Here is a 16072-nt window from a genome sequence, read left to right as displayed (position 1 = left end):
AAATCGTTGTTCAGTTTTTATGGGTGTATGTTTTTGAAAACAATTCTAAGACAAACGGAACAGTTCACATAATTATTGTGAATACTAATCGCATTGTTGGAGTTTTAAAACTGAAACAGATGCCATTAGGATTTCAAAAAACGTATTATGTGAGAGAGAGAGAGAGAGAGAATATAGTTTCCTACCTTCTAAAGAAACAACATCACGACACTTATTTTTTTCTTTATGGTATAATTTATTGAAGAAAGTCTCAAAGAAACCACTTATAAAATCACACCCGTAAGAAACATCCACCATTTTAAAATATCATACGAGTGAATTAAATACGTAGACGAATAAAATATGTCCATATAATAGTTCAACCAAACAAACCATGATGTATTTTGCAATAAGACTGACCCATTTCCATGGGAACGCTCCTGGTACGATTATTTGTGCATTAGTTTATTTTTTAAAAATATTTTTTTTTTAAATCTAGCTGTAAGGCACAACGTAAAACAAGGCCAATCTCTTCACTCTGTGAAGAGCTGCAGAAGTCGACATTTCGACATTGAAAATATGTCACATAGTTGTATTTATTGTAATCGAAGTGGATATTCTGACTCAGACGTTGTACTTTTGCTGCACGTAGAAAATAGAACCAAATTATAGTCGATCTTTTTCGCAGTTTTATAACCAAGTACAAGACTAATTAATGGAATAGTTGACTCAGAGAGCATCGTTTTTCAACACATAATGTGCATGGAGAATCCGTGTGATATCACCTAGTTTGATTCATTGTTTGTTTGTGTTTGTGTGATTTCGATTTTTAACGTAGCTTTAACAATACTACATCGCTACGATGTCTGCAGTGTGGCAGTTTATATTGATGTCTCGCATTATGCATCATGCGGCAGACGTGTAGCATGATGTCCCACCCAGACGCATTATCCTGACACCGAGCCGACTAGTCCTAACACTAACATCTTAACGCTGAGCACCTAACGAGGCAGCTGTTAGTACCATTTTTATACTTCTTTGGTACGACTCGGCTGGAATTCTAACCCGCCACTACCCGCATCCGAGGCGGACGCTTTAACCACTTGACCACTGGAGCAGCCGTTGATTCATTGAGGTTAGACGATCAATGTAACAATTTTTGATACCTAAGGTATGTTACTTTCAGTACTGGAAATTGTTGGATTTTCATGTGAAAGGATTATTACTGGATGAAGAAATTCAGTATTTACTGTAATGTATTTGTGACCGGATATGTGCATTACTTGATTTGGAACAGTAATCATTGTCAATTGCATCACATAAGAGACATTATATTATTTTTGTTATTTTACCGCGCAAAAATACTGTGGTTTGATATGCTTAATTTTCTGTCAGTTGAGAGACCGGTTTATGTCCACATTGTTTTATCAACAGAGGTGAGTTTATTTGCTTCTAGAAGTCAACATTTAAGCCACTCTTTTATATAGGGCGAATTCCTTGTTACAGGATTACTGCCGCCGACCCCTCCTCTCATGCAGGCAATCAATGGACCAATACTCTTAAAGTCATTTGTTGTTGTTGGTTTGGGGTTTAATGCCATTTTTTTCAGCGCATGATAATAAATTGCATAACGAGCTATAATGAGGTAAAATTCGTCTCATTTAGAAAGATGTGACCTTTTATTGTCCCAATTCCCTTTGTTCAATCGATTTGAAACCTGGCCGCCAAAATATTTATAGTAGTAGTCAAACGAAAAAGTTTTATAAGGCGGGGTTAAACACATTTCCCTACAATAGCAGCCAATCAGTAAAGCGAACACTGCGCATGAAGTTCATGGGCTTATTTGGAATAAACATAATCACATAAAGTGATGTTTTAACGTGTGGTAATATCAAAACTATAAAACTGCACACGCTGTATGTAAAGTGTACAGACTATGTGATAATATGTATTAAAAAATGCATGCAAGTAATATTTTATTATCTATCGCAAACACCAGAGTGAGACATTTTAGGGTACAGAAACATATTTCCATTTTTGGTCAACACTTTAATCAAGAGCCAGAATAGTTTTTAGTATGCCAGTATATCTGCTGGAGGAAGATCCCTAGTAAACCCATGTAAGAACCACAGACGCTACCGGTAAGCTTTCCGATGTGGCCACATTGGCCGATCTCGAGAGTTGAACCTACGCGGAGAGAGGAAAACACTTTCAAAATAACTTAGAAAAAATGAAATACGAACGTTTAACGATATGTACCACTTCAAGAAATATTTAGGAAAGTCAATTATGTCCCCAATACACATTGCACATTAGAAATAAAATTTATAATAAAAGTTCTTACTTAACAAGAGTCTCACAACCGCTCCACCACCCCAAATTTATTATTAATGCATCTACGTATACTCTTTGATTTTCATTTAGAACCATTGCTAATAATTTGTCATTTACTTTTCTTCAATTTCTTTTTATCCATAGAAGATGTTCTTATATTATTCTCAGTAATGAAAACATGACTGAAACAAAGATAGTGTAAATAAGAGATTTGTTGGATCGGGTTTTCTGTTGGTGTTTCCAATCGTATTTAGGCGGAAGAACTAACTTCCATCCCGCTGTTTCTTCGTGTCTTTCCCTGGCGTTCAGAAGTAAATACATGTATTTTATTTGCATTATATGGCAACATCAAATGATATATACTGAGCTAGTGACAAACGAAATAAAATATTCGAAAGCTATGACCTTATATATATTACACACAAAATGCTCAACAAGAATTTACAATGCCTCTTGTATATAAAAAGGATTACAAATATTCAACATGACATGGCATTCATATTTAATTTTTTCGTATCTACCATTATAGTTCATAACTTTTTAAAAGTCATATATAAAAAGTTGCTTCAATGGAGTAACAGGTTTAAAATCGCTCGCTACTGTCCATGTCCAGCGCTTGCTTCATCTCGCAATGCACCTAGATGCATATCAGTTGTTCAAAATGAACCTAGGTATTAAAAAAAAATATCCTTGTCGTAAATTTCCTTGTATTTTGAAAGTTACAGAAGTGCAAGTAGTCAAATAATAGCAGCGTCCAATACAAGCAATGTACGGTATGGCATTTAAATTTTCATAATTTTCGTAATTTTCCTGTTCCTGAAAAATAAAAGATTTTATGTATGAATTATGTTTCTTCGTGTGTTTAATGTGGAAAGTGTGGAAAGTAATATACCAACGTCACCTGGACAATTATATTGTATTTGATAAAGGCATCTTTGAACGTTGTATGTTTTCTTTTTTCACTAAACCGTTGTTTATACTTGCCCTCGAGAAACCCTGTGTATATATTTCTGGTTATGAAAATTTCATCCTCTTACGAATTGGCGACACGGGAAGAAAATATAATAGGGTGATGTGGAAGACTCAAACATGTATCACACAATTGACATAATGGTATAATACATCTATTTAACTGAATTGAACTACTAAAAATGTCCTAAATACAGTAACAGGTCATATGAATAGATACTATTTAAAATTAGAAGCTGATTTTACGGTGTTCTGCAATGGGAAACTTAACTGCTAAACAGAACATAATTATCTATGTACAAATGTATTCAGTGGTCAGCCACGTTTCTGTAGTTCGCTTTAGGCAGTTAGTAAAATGATGCCCACACATTCATGTCACAAATGAAAAATGTTATCTCGTTTCCATTGCGGACGCCTGATTCAGCTGAGCTAGATTAACACAGGCAAAACTGGTAGTTAATCCAGTATACAAATTCGAAGCCACTTTGACAGTAATTTAAGGAATGATTTGTAAGTAAAATAATTGAACACATTAGGCGTATCTTTACAAAGATGTGAGTAAATTCAGCATATACATTACCATCCGTTTTAGCATCCTAAGACACTGTTGTAACATTTGTCTGAATTTTGTCGTAGTATTTATCTTGATCCTGGTCACGACGATTATCTTGTATTTTCTCATAGTAGGGGACTCTCTGAGATCTAAATTAGACACCAAATTAATAACACAACTTAATTTTAAATAAAGATAACTTGAAATCATAGTCAAGGTGTAATTTGCAATAACAGCGTTCAGATTTAATGGATGGTAGTTAATTTATAATAAGGAAACTTTAAGATCTACACCGGCATGCCTTATTGCAAGGAAACTGCTGCTTACCCAGAAATATCTGCACCATTCGCCGCTGAAACAAAGAAGGACATCTTAAGTTAAAATGCAAACAATGTATCTTAGAAATTGCTTACAGTATAAAGAAATCTTTAGAATGCTCGAAATGTATTTTAAATGAAATCATAAATCAGAAGGAAAATACTTGGATCACTTTTAGCAGAATGGACGTACAGAGAGGTACGGGGTTTCACATAAATTGGGGAAAAGCCTTTATGTCCCAAAACGGTACACAATATTTGCATCGTTCGTAAGCTAAATATAACCTATTTCCATACAAGAGTTTTGTTCCATATTTACAGCATTTATAACAACATGCATGTGAAAAATCCTTTTCAAACACGGAAATGGCAGTCACTGTATGTCGAACCCACAATGAAAACATTGCCGTACAACATGTGACCTTGACCTCAAAATGCTGAATAAGCAAAGCATGTTATTACCTTTAGAACGTACGAATAATTATAATGTGAGTTCTTGAAAGCTCTCACTTCGGCTACTAAGTAAATACAGTTCCCGAAATCGAGGAAATGTCACAGACACGATGGGTTATTGGCATCGGAAACAATTAGAGTAAATTAACAATCATAAATGCTAGTGCGAATCTTCAGCTGAAATTAATCTCATAAACATAACTCTTGCAATAAAGAATGTGCATACCTGCTACAGGTGTAATATAGGCATATTCTTCATTCAGCTGGTTGTTGACTCGAATTCTATGCATAGAAAATACATGTTCTAAATTATGATGACTTTAAGACTTCTTTGTTATTGTTTTTGTCTGCCTCTTCACTGCCCTTCCATAGAAACAGCCTTTAAATATAACGTCAAACGATCTATTATCATACACTTAAATAGTCAACGTGATACTGATTCTTTAACATGCGTACTAACCGATTAAATTATCTATGATGATGGTATGATGTTTTGACATGATAGTTGCAGAAAATCTCCATATCTGACTATTGTGTCCAGTTTCTTCCCGACAACATCGTGTTTAATTAAATGTGTATTAATCATAATTGCAACTCATATAACTTCATATTACTGATCATCGATTTAGATTAGCATAGACACAAATCCACCTTATACTACTACTGCTACCACATACAACAAAAACAGCAACAACAACAACCCATACTAAGACTTCTTCTTCTTCTTAATATTATTATTACCATCATCATTATTATTATTATTATTTATTATTATTGTTATTATTATTATTATTCTTATTATTATTATTATTATACATGAGAGTAACTTAAACAATGTAGCATGCAAGAATATTCTTGCCCAAATAAAATAAAATTGCAAACTGAGTTGAAGAGCAAATTTCAATAAAATGATAGAAACTTTACCTGGATTCTGAATCAGTTCTGCTTCCTGACAAAAAAGAGCAAAACAAACAAGTATTATCTTATTGCCATATTCAGTAAAACTACACCCACCATCGAGTCACTTGGGAATATAGTCTATGAAGTTACTTTAAGTACCGCTGATCTTCTAATATGCTCACGCGATCTTCTAATATGCTCACGTGATCTTCTAATATGCTCACGTGATGAGTCTCTTCATTAATTACAAAAGGGAAAATATTCCAGCATATGTCTTAACATTGTCTTTGCACTAGCCATACTGAAACGTAAAATTTTGGTGTTGAATCCAGTAGACTGAATTAGAAACAATTATTAAAAAGTTGCTCTTTAAATTAATTTAAATTAAAAGTCATGATTAAAAAAGTCATTATTATTGAGTACATTTTTGTCGGTATATTGCAAGTGTAGTATTTCGTTTTTAAACAGTATCTAATTTTACTAATCCAGGCGTTGAAAAAAAGTTGTACCATGTTTGGATTTCCCCCTAAGTATGTAGATTGTCAAAAGCACAATTATGATGAGGAAAATTCCAGCGGTAATTCCAGTGAATATGAGAGGCAGTGAGCTAGTTCTTGATGACCTGGAGACATCTGGAGCTAAAAAAGAAACGACGTTTCTTCTTACTTAAATGTATGGTAACGAGACAAGAAAAGAACGTGGAATAGATGTAAGGAAGAAATAAACTACACGTCTCGTATGTTTAAAACAAGATAATCAGTCTATCGTCTATGTCTTGATTGTTATTTATAGTTTTACCTGTTAAAATAGTACATACATTTCATGTATCAAGTTGTATATAATGTGAAATAAAATTATCTTACTATAGCTATAAATATATAACGATTCTCCCTGTCTCTTCTTGAGAATAACACAATAAAAACAGGGTCTCTAGTGTGCTGTGAAAACACATTTATATCATCTTAGATATAGACCCTTTAATCAGGAAACCGAACTAGTGCAATAACTAAAGCGGGACTCAAGACACTAGAAACCAAAAAAACCAATGTTCTCTGCAAATATGCAGAGCAATGTACAGATACTTTAAACAGAATTTGTGAAAGTCCAGTTTTTTCCTTCTTTTTGTAAGTTTCCTGATTCGGGGATGGGTGGGGTGGGAATAGCCTCAAAGCCGTCTAAGCATTGAATTGTGCCTTTAAAAAACATCCCCCAAATTAAAAATCATACTAAGAGTCTGTCAGAAGCATTCATATTTGGCATGTATGAAGAAAACCAAGCAATTAGGTTACATCAGCACTTTCAAGATTCTATCTTCCCCAAGAATAACGTTTTTAAAAGCATAAGTTAAGAGTTTTGAACACGAATTCACATTTGGTGTTCCGACAGATTTCAGACCACATGACCTGTGGTTTCGCGTTGAATGGTAAAAATAAATTGACATTCATGCATGCTTGCATTTCTTTAAGACTGCAGTTACAATTTCACTATAATACCAGAAGGGGTTCCATACGAATTCGCAAAGAAAGAGCACATATGTTGGTCATTTAAAACAGAAACTTCAAACACCACATAAATAGTCTAGTTTTCGAGCACAAGTATCTCTCGTGCAGTGATGTAAGTAGCGTTGAACATTTTTACTGCTCACTGCAGTGTGAGAGAGCGTGGTTTATCAATCCAGAGCGAGTAACCTATATTAAATGAGGCAACATCTCTCATGAAAATGAACAAGTCTTTGTTGGGTTGTGACATCAGACGAGTCTGCAAAGGAATGACGCAAATGTTCAATACTATGCCGTGTCAATATACATTGCTCATTTTAAATAGCTACAGGAAAAAGAAAGTAGAATGCAATGACGATTGGACATGACAACACCATAATATCCATTTCGAACATCTTCGTATGTTTCTGTAAGATTGTTATTATATGATTACGATGAGATTAATAACGCGTACTTTTAACAGTTTCCAATTTTAAAAACTTGCAATCGTTGGATGTTTGTACACTTATAACTGTAACTTTATCCTTAATACAGTTGGAGAAAAGGCCTTTTCCTCGGTTTGTCTTAATGATGGCAAGTGGACGTAAGCGTATGAAAAATAATGTATGCTATCCGTGGACTGGGAAAACAGACCTAATTTAATGCCTACCCCCACCCCGTCTCTGTATTTAGAATACAAAACAAAACATAATTAAGGAAATAAAAATCATGGGGAAACAACTCAGTCTACACAACATAACAGCGCATCATTGCGGGAATAAAAACCTCGTTATGTCTTGTTCCCAAATATAAACTTTGCACTGTGACGGCATTGTACATGAGATTAAAGGAAATAAAAATAAAAAATGCGTTTGTATCGGAAATCTGTTCACAAGCTCTAAGCTTGCTTTGGTATGCCCATCATCGATTAGAATTAAAAGAATTGTATATGTTTTGTAACAATATGCACATTATTCCTTGTAGATTTTTAACATCTGTAAATAATATAATAATCTATGTCTACTTGGACAAATATATCCATGACAGAAAGTGTACAATTTGATGTCGCTAGTTTGTGTTGTATACCACATACTTAACATGTACTCCTCGGAATTCTCCAGCTTGACATTCATTAGTATTATAACGATGACTCTCGATACTACAGGACTTACAGAGCTATTGATATGGAAGAATGGGAACCAGTCTTGAAATGGGCGTAGAGAAAATATGGGTTTCTCTGGCCAGGACTGGTTGATAATGGAAGTAATGGAAGTAAAAATAATCTTTTCGTATCTTATTCCAGTTGTAACTATAATTTGAAGGAAAAAAATACACCAAATAGATATTGTTTTGTTATATATCGAATTTCAGTCCTTTGACAGACTTGAGTTTGTGTGATGCGTGTGATTTAGACTTTTAGCGTAACATTTTCAATTTTTCAGTCATATCGCTACGATGTCTGCAGTGTGGCAGTTTATAATAATGTCTAGCAATGGTACCATCATGCCGCAGACATGTAGCATGATGTCCCACCCAGTCACATTATCTTGAGAGCAGGCCGACCAGTCATAACACTAACTTATTAATGCCAAGCGCCTAGCGAGGCAGCTGTTAGTACTAATTTTAGAAGTCTTTGGTATGACTCGTCCGGGGTTCGAACCAGCGACCTACTACATTAGAGACGGACGCTCTAACCACTAGGCCACCAGAGCGGTCCCAGACTTGAGCGTCGAAAACTCTTTACTAAACTTAGCATCTGGCTCTTTCGAGCGGAATTGAAAGGACATTTCTCAAACATATAGATCCAGAAAATGCTGCGGTTCATATGGTTTTCTCTACACAGAATATGTCTTCAATAATGTGTCTATACTGATAAATATATTAGATCAGAAATTTAAAGTTACTGAATTTTAATATCATGGTGTTTCTTTACTATGGTAACTGAATTAGAACAGTGAGTCCCCTTACGTTATCACGTGACCTACTCCCTGGAAAGTATTCTGATGTGAATGTAAATACTAAATCGTTTTAGGAACTCCTTTTAAGTTATGTAATTATCCTATCCATTTGAATAAGTATCCGGGATATGAATTTTCTGTATATATTTAGATTTCGCTCAAAAATATAGGAAAAAAGGTCCTTTATCAGTGCATAATTTTGTCTATAAGTATTTGTTTGTTTTATCCACGTCGTACACGATGATCCGTCATTTACTTGGCGGGCATGTTAGGGTAGCCGCATTACATTGATACTAATTATAATCAAAACAGATTATGTTGAAGAAAGGAAGTTTGACAGTTAAAAAATAGATAGAAAAAATACGAATAGTTGATGTCATTAGCTAATTGTAAGAATCTGAGTTTGAATTGGTTGATAACGGCGTTACCGAAGGACGGTAATGATTTAACGTACATCTGTTAAGGAAGGTCGTAATAACAAGACAATATATATCGCGGTATCATCATTATAGAACAAACAATGTTGCTTGGGTTTTGTCTTCATTCATGTTAAGCAGATACGTATAGGTTATAAATATACTAGTTACTAGTCCAGATATCATGATGATATATGAAGGGGAGTGGAAACGTTGGAAACCAGAAATACGATAAGACAGGTAAGATTTAAATCGATTGCTCCTATGAAAGTGAGATAAACTCTTCACATTGTATACGAGGTAGTGATGTGTAAGAAGGAATGTTAGTTGGGTACATTAGAATAACGTTTTAAAAGAATTTAACATTGCCGCGTCGATGAGACCATTGCATGCCAAATCTTGGTAAGCATTACGATATATAAAGCAGTTGGAAGGTGGGTGAGTAAGACAACTCGGGGCCATAACTACGCAAAACGAATAATGCAGCATGATGAAAATCTAAGACAAACACTTATAATCAAACTCGGCCGAGCCTCGTATATACTAGGCTGCCTACTAAATCGTTCTGAGCCCCAGTAATAAGTAAGCGAATAAAGGAAATTGGGCGGGTCTAATTAATAGGACCAGTAGTTATGCTAAATATTATCACACAATGCTGACATTTAAATAGGTTGAGGACTTATTAATATCTAGTCGCATAAAATTGTTTGAATAAAATCAAATGAAAAGTAAAGGAATTAATGAAATAGGTGAATAGATCCTAGATCCAAAGGCTGCAACCAGATTTACGGCTAACGAAGAATGCTTTATAGCAGAATCAGCCAAAGATCGTCATAATCAAGTTGGTGTTTTCAATGTGATTTAAATCCAATAGTAGTAAGTAATGAAGTCGTTGTCCAGAAAGAAACGTGGTTTTGGTATGACCATTGACAATAACGCGCAACTCTAACAATCAGACTCGGTCAATATCAACCATTCAGGAAGGTATTGTGCGGAAATGAAAGCGGCATGAGTTCGGGATGACAGGCCGACCGGCCGGAATGAAGGATAGACGAAACGATGGTCCAGAAGGATGCCCATATAAATAAAAAAATACATACATATGATTTCTACATGGAACAATGTCTCTGATTTTGCCCTTAAATCTTGCCATGCCATACAAGTCAAAGTAACACTGTCTTCTTGCTGAAGGGCGGCAATCGTCAACTTTGTGCCATCATCCGATACGGTGTATCTATTGTTGCCGTTCGTAATAACTACGCCGTCCCTTTTCCACTGGTAATATATTGGTAATGTTACATTCGACGGAAATATTGAAGATGCAGCCGAACATCGGACAGTATATCGTGCGTTTAGCAAAGCCGTAGTTGTCTCCATGATTGTCACATTTGAAGGAGTTTCTGCGAAATAGAGATCACAAATTTATATTTGCAACGCAGAATGCTAGATGCAACAATTTCTTTAATAGTATTGAGAAATATTAAAATAATCAATATTTATTACATCGGTCTCTTGGAAGAGAGATCTTGAACGAGTTTCCGTCTGCTTTGGATGGGCTAATTGGTTTCTTTCTAGCTTTTGAAAACTACAACCCACATACAAGCATATTCGCAATATGTCTTGAATTCACCAATGTTCACTATGGACTTCAAACTAAAAGCCAAACAAAAAAAAAAAATGCTCAGAAACGAGTAAATTGAAGTACATGTAAATACCTGCAAGCACAAGAATTTGACCTCCAGCATCAACATCTACATAAGCACTTTCTGAAAAATAGAGCGCATATCGACCGACATCCGCAGACGTGATGTTGGTCAATCGGTAGAAGACTGTTCCATTGATCAAACTTCTTTCGTCCTTCAATTTCTTGGCAAATTCATTAGTTGGAAGTGCCGTGGAGGATCCTTCCCGATAAAATAAGACTATTCTACCATCAGGGCTCTTAACAAACCTTTGATATTTGTCAGATGTATTGTTGATTCTCCAGCTCATTAATGCGTCACCACCTCTGATTCCGACAGCTTAAAAAAGAATAATGTCAACAAAATAATGTAATTAAATTTATTGTTTAAAATTACGAAACTTCGTCTAAATTTCAAAACAAAATGTAACAAAATGATATACATTTTTATTTATTTCAATTTATACTTGTGTTAAACTTTTTAAAACTTCCTAAGGTATTATACAGGCATTTCAAGCTATAAGTGGCAAAACAAAGTGTTCATGAGATTAGTTATTCACTATCCAAATATTTGTAATTTTAATGTGCTGTGTCATATATATATATATATATATATATATATATATATATATATATATATATATCACTGATTTAGCTTTGGATTAAGGAAATAGATTAACACAAGAAATGTACGTGCGTAGGTTCTGGCTTTACATTTGTAAATATAACTATCAATCTATTTATCTGACGTACCGGTTGTATCAAAATATAGAAAAGGTCAAGGCCGCCTCGCCCAAGTTTAGATTTGTATTCTCTGGTGAAGAATAATTTGATTTGAAAAGCAGATTTTTAGAAACATACGAACTTTTTTTTGACAAGTGGAAAACGTAGGAGGTTTTTGCGCTCAGACGGCTAACAATAGTGTGATCTATTTCAGAATATTTGGTTAGTTTTCGGAACGTGCTTGTTAATATTGTGAACCAGTGAGTCATTCCGACTCTGAGAAGCACTCACTGCAGAGGCTTGAGTACCATTGTCGATGATAAACGTTACAACACACCTTCCATTTTAAAATTTACCTAGTTAGCACATTATATATGCTTACAAATGAGCATGACCATATCGCAGGATAAAATCATATCATATTTTTGGTTGCATCGCGATTGACTGCTCTGGTGGCCTAGTGGTTACAGCGTTCATCTTCGGATGCTGGAGATCGCGAGTTCGAACCCCGGCAGAGTCATACCGAAGACTTATAAAAATGGTACCAACAGCTTCCTCGCTTGGCGCTCAGCGTTAATATGTTAGTGTTAGGACTGGTGTGCCTGGTGGCAGGATAATGCGACTGGGTGGGACATCATGCTGAATTTCTGCGGCATGATGTAGCAGTGCTAGACATCATCATGAACTGCCACGGTGCAAACATTGTTACGATATGACTGAACAATTGTTAAAGCTACGTTAAAAATCCAAATCACACACACTCACTGATTACATCTAAGTGTTCTGCAACATGTACATAGTGTACAGTGAATACGCGTGTATCAATTTGGTTTTCCTAGAACAAAAGTCGACAGTTGGTAAGAATTAGCATACATAACAAAGATTTATTTTTTCTTCAAAGAAACGTTTACATGGAACTAAAGTAAATGATACAGAGAAGCACATAATAGCAAATATCATTGTCAATTAGAGCGATTACAGTATTTACTCCAACTCCTACCCCGACAGCACCTACCTAAACTCAGATTAGTCAATTCGTGATTATGGAGTAAAGACACTGCAAGATTGGTGAGATGTGATTTTTAATTTTTAACGTAGCTTTAACAATTTTTCAGTCATATCGCTATGATGTCTGCAATGTGGCAGTTTATAGTGATGTCTAACACTGGGGCATCATGCCGCAGACATGTAGCATGATGTCCCACCCAGTCACATTACTCTGACACCAGGCCTACCAGTCCTAACTCTAACCTCTTAATGCTGAACGCCAAGCGAGGCAGCTGTTAGTACCATTTTATAAGTCTCTGATATGACTCGGCCGGGGAGCGAACCCACAACCTCCCGCATCCGAGGCGGACGCTCTAACCACTAGGCCACCGGAGCGGTTACAAGATTGCAAGATTGGAAAATATACACAGAACTTGTATACGTTCTACAAGCTGTAGACAATATTGCATCAAAAACAAAACTCAATAGCTATAAATAACCGTTTCGGAGGTTGAAATGAAAGAGTCTCCTGGAAAGATGAAGGAATAATTAAAACAGACCATTTACAAAGAGATTGGGTCTAGGTGAAACAATTTGCAAAATTAACGTTGCGAATTCCTTGAAACTAGGCAGGAAAAAATCTTTAAGAATTGACAATTGCGAGACAGAAAAGAAACAAATCAGGAAGTAAGTGATTAGGCGACTTAGATCGGTATACTCGAAGAGAAAATAGTAAAATGCAGTGGATAGACGACTTGAAAGAGGATGCAACCCCTGAAAAATGTGGAGTATATCACATTGTACAAATAAATTAAGCATCAATATTGGACCACGACATATTAGTAATGCACACGGATTGTATAGGATTGACGAATAGACCGATAATTTGCAGCTTCATAAGGGGTGTGACCAGATTGGAGATATTACAGGAAACAAAAACGTTGAAGTGATCCGGAATGCTGCAAATGAGAGGACATACCTTTGGAATTCATCGTGAAAGTCGGAAGCATAAATAGGTCAGAAAGTACATGACTATATGAATGCAAGCTGTTCGCAACATTGCAGAACGGCAGAACAATGAGGACCGCTCCGGTGGCCTAAGGGGTTAAGGAGTCCGCCTAGGATAGTTGCGCGTACGAACCCCGGACGTGTCATACCAAAAACTTACAAGAATGTTACTTGTAGCTGCCTCGCAAGGGGTTTGCATTCAGTGGTTAGTGTTAAGACTCTTCAACCTGATGTCAGGATAATATGACTGGGTAGGATTTGATGGTACATGTCTGCAGCATGATTTCCAGTCATATCACTCTAAACTGCCATCCTGCAGACATCGTAGCGATATGACTAACATTGTTAAAGCTAAGTTAAATATCTTAATCAAACACACAGAAAATTGCGAGTAACCACTGCAACCGAGGGATCCCTAATTACAGGTACAGTTATATGCAGTTTATAAAGTTAATAACGATTTTGATAAGTACTGTATGTACATGGCATATCATGTTTCAAGATAGAGGAACAGAGATAACGGTTTATTCAATTTTGAAATGACGAACTAGTGACTGCTGGACTAGTAATGATAATAATGCATGAAGTGACTGTGAAACTTGTCATTGCTGTACATTCACACGGGGTTGGGGAGGAAATTGTATGAAGCGTGTTTACTAATTGATCCGAAAATGTTTTAAGACATATCCGACTCACTTGTTCTGTCTGTTTAAACATACACTTGTTTTCCGTCAGCTTGAGGATATACGGTACACATCTATATGAACTGTTTCGCGAGACATTTGTTTTCACATCCTTATCTGTTGCAATACTTCATAAACGTGCATGACAGCATATCCATGTGATAGGCTAAAAGTGGGCAGTGGGGTATGCTGGTTTAGTGTTTTTCTTTTTCTTTTGCTAGTTTCTTTAGACACTTGGATTATTAGACCCACGTGTGTCTCTTCCGGATATATATAACTGTTTAAATAAAACTCGTTTATGTAAACTAATGTAAGCATATGATTCCGTTGATATTGGCACAGTGGGATGATGATGCATTATGTGCTCTCCAGCAAATATTTTTCCTTATTAGTTGAAGAGACGGTTAAGTTCAGGTTGGTTGCATAATCGCGTGTATCGTTGCCCTTAACAGCGCATCCCTTATAAAAGGTGATCAGTGCAACAATAAAAGCACGTTGTCGACATCGTGTTCCGATTTTCCCACCAGTGACGTTTTCAGTGTCATTCTAGTGGCGGTTCTCACAGCCCCTAACGCTGCAAGATTTAATAACAGCCGTTGCTGCTATGGCAAGCAATGCGGGTTTTGTGGCGAAAAATTGAAATATTTTGTTATCATGTAAACCACAGCTGCAGAGAGCGCTATTGTGACACCACGGTTGGCTTTTCCTGCCGTACTGACTTGATTCATTTGCGTGGGCATCAACGTCATTTTATATGTCCCGCCCACAAAAGCAGCCAGGGACAGTCAAAGTCACTCCAGCGTTATTCTTTGTAGCTGATCTCAGTTTTCCAAGTTGACTCAGTGATAATGTTGCTGAGAAGCGCATGTATCACATGCTTTATTTGTCTACTCGTCCGTTTGTTTAATCTCAAATGTGGATAGCAATTTCATCTTCTCGGGAAACATTACATGTGTTTGTTTATTTTGTTAGTTTTCTTTTTTGTTTTCTTTACGGGCGCATTACCGATCTTCATTCGTCCATCGAAATCTCAATCATCAGCGTTTTGTCCGATAATATCACTGCGATACATCTTTTGCATGTATTGCCTGCTGAGTGCAACCACACCGATTCGGAAACATATATCCACGACTTACTCTCTGAATAACTCCTGATGTTCTAGTAATAGACCGGATAATGCCTCGCAAAAACTCGCTGAGACTATTGCAGTCCTGTTTCGCCGTTTTGACCCTTCCAGATGAACGACATTAATATGTAATATGTGCGAGCAATTGTATTGTGTTTGAAATTCAACAGAACTTCTTCGGAGGATTCTTGATGTCATTTCAGTCGGAGTAACACACATATAGGCTAGGACGGTCCAACATCATTGAATTATGCGTCAGGCGATTAAATCGGCGCTTTTTCTGAAACGTTATAAAGTTATGTCTCTGGGCAGCAGCTCCCTGCTGGGTACTGATCTGCCTTATAAATTGATCTATATTTTTCTCAATTCTCGTGATTTCAAAATGATGATAAGTATTGTGAAATTTATTAGCGCAAACGCTTATGGGTCTTTTTTGATTATCTTTAGTGCCTCATCGTTAAAAACACTGGTGCACGCGGTTGTGTCTGCGCGGGTGATACGAAGGTC

The 16072-nt window shown here is 36.1% G+C and overlaps 1 protein-coding gene across 6 annotated transcripts in view; it reads right to left on the bottom strand.

The window, feature by feature from the left end:
- Window positions 1–211: 211 nt before the first annotated feature.
- Window positions 212–16072, bottom strand: part of LOC149800042 (uncharacterized) — a 39916-nt gene continuing 24055 nt past the window's right edge. For 2 of the 6 annotated variants that reach the window (XM_089959569.1, XM_089959571.1), the window contains 8 exons: window positions 11073–11378; window positions 10458–10757; window positions 6015–6143; window positions 5530–5554; window positions 4832–4887; window positions 4163–4187; window positions 3863–3984; window positions 212–3129 (listed from right to left, as the gene is read on the bottom strand). In XM_089959569.1, the coding sequence (XP_089815695.1) occupies window positions 3879–3984; window positions 4163–4187; window positions 4832–4887; window positions 5530–5554; window positions 6015–6143; window positions 10458–10757; window positions 11073–11378 (947 nt within the window). In that variant the 3' untranslated portion in view covers window positions 212–3129; window positions 3863–3878. Of the gene's footprint in view, window positions 3130–3862; window positions 3985–4162; window positions 4188–4831; window positions 4985–5529; window positions 5555–6014; window positions 6144–10457; window positions 10758–11072; window positions 11379–16072 lie in introns of those variants that run through there. The other 4 variants (XM_089959570.1, XR_016421307.1, XR_016421310.1 and 1 more) reach the window with 4 other exon arrangements.

The sequence above is a fragment of the Sinohyriopsis cumingii genome, chromosome 5, assembly GCF_028554795.1.
Source record: "Sinohyriopsis cumingii isolate HCF-2022 chromosome 5, ASM2855479v2, whole genome shotgun sequence".
Taxonomy (NCBI): Eukaryota; Metazoa; Mollusca; class Bivalvia; order Unionida; family Unionidae; genus Sinohyriopsis; species Sinohyriopsis cumingii.
This window is presented reverse-complemented; position numbering and strand designations above follow the sequence as displayed.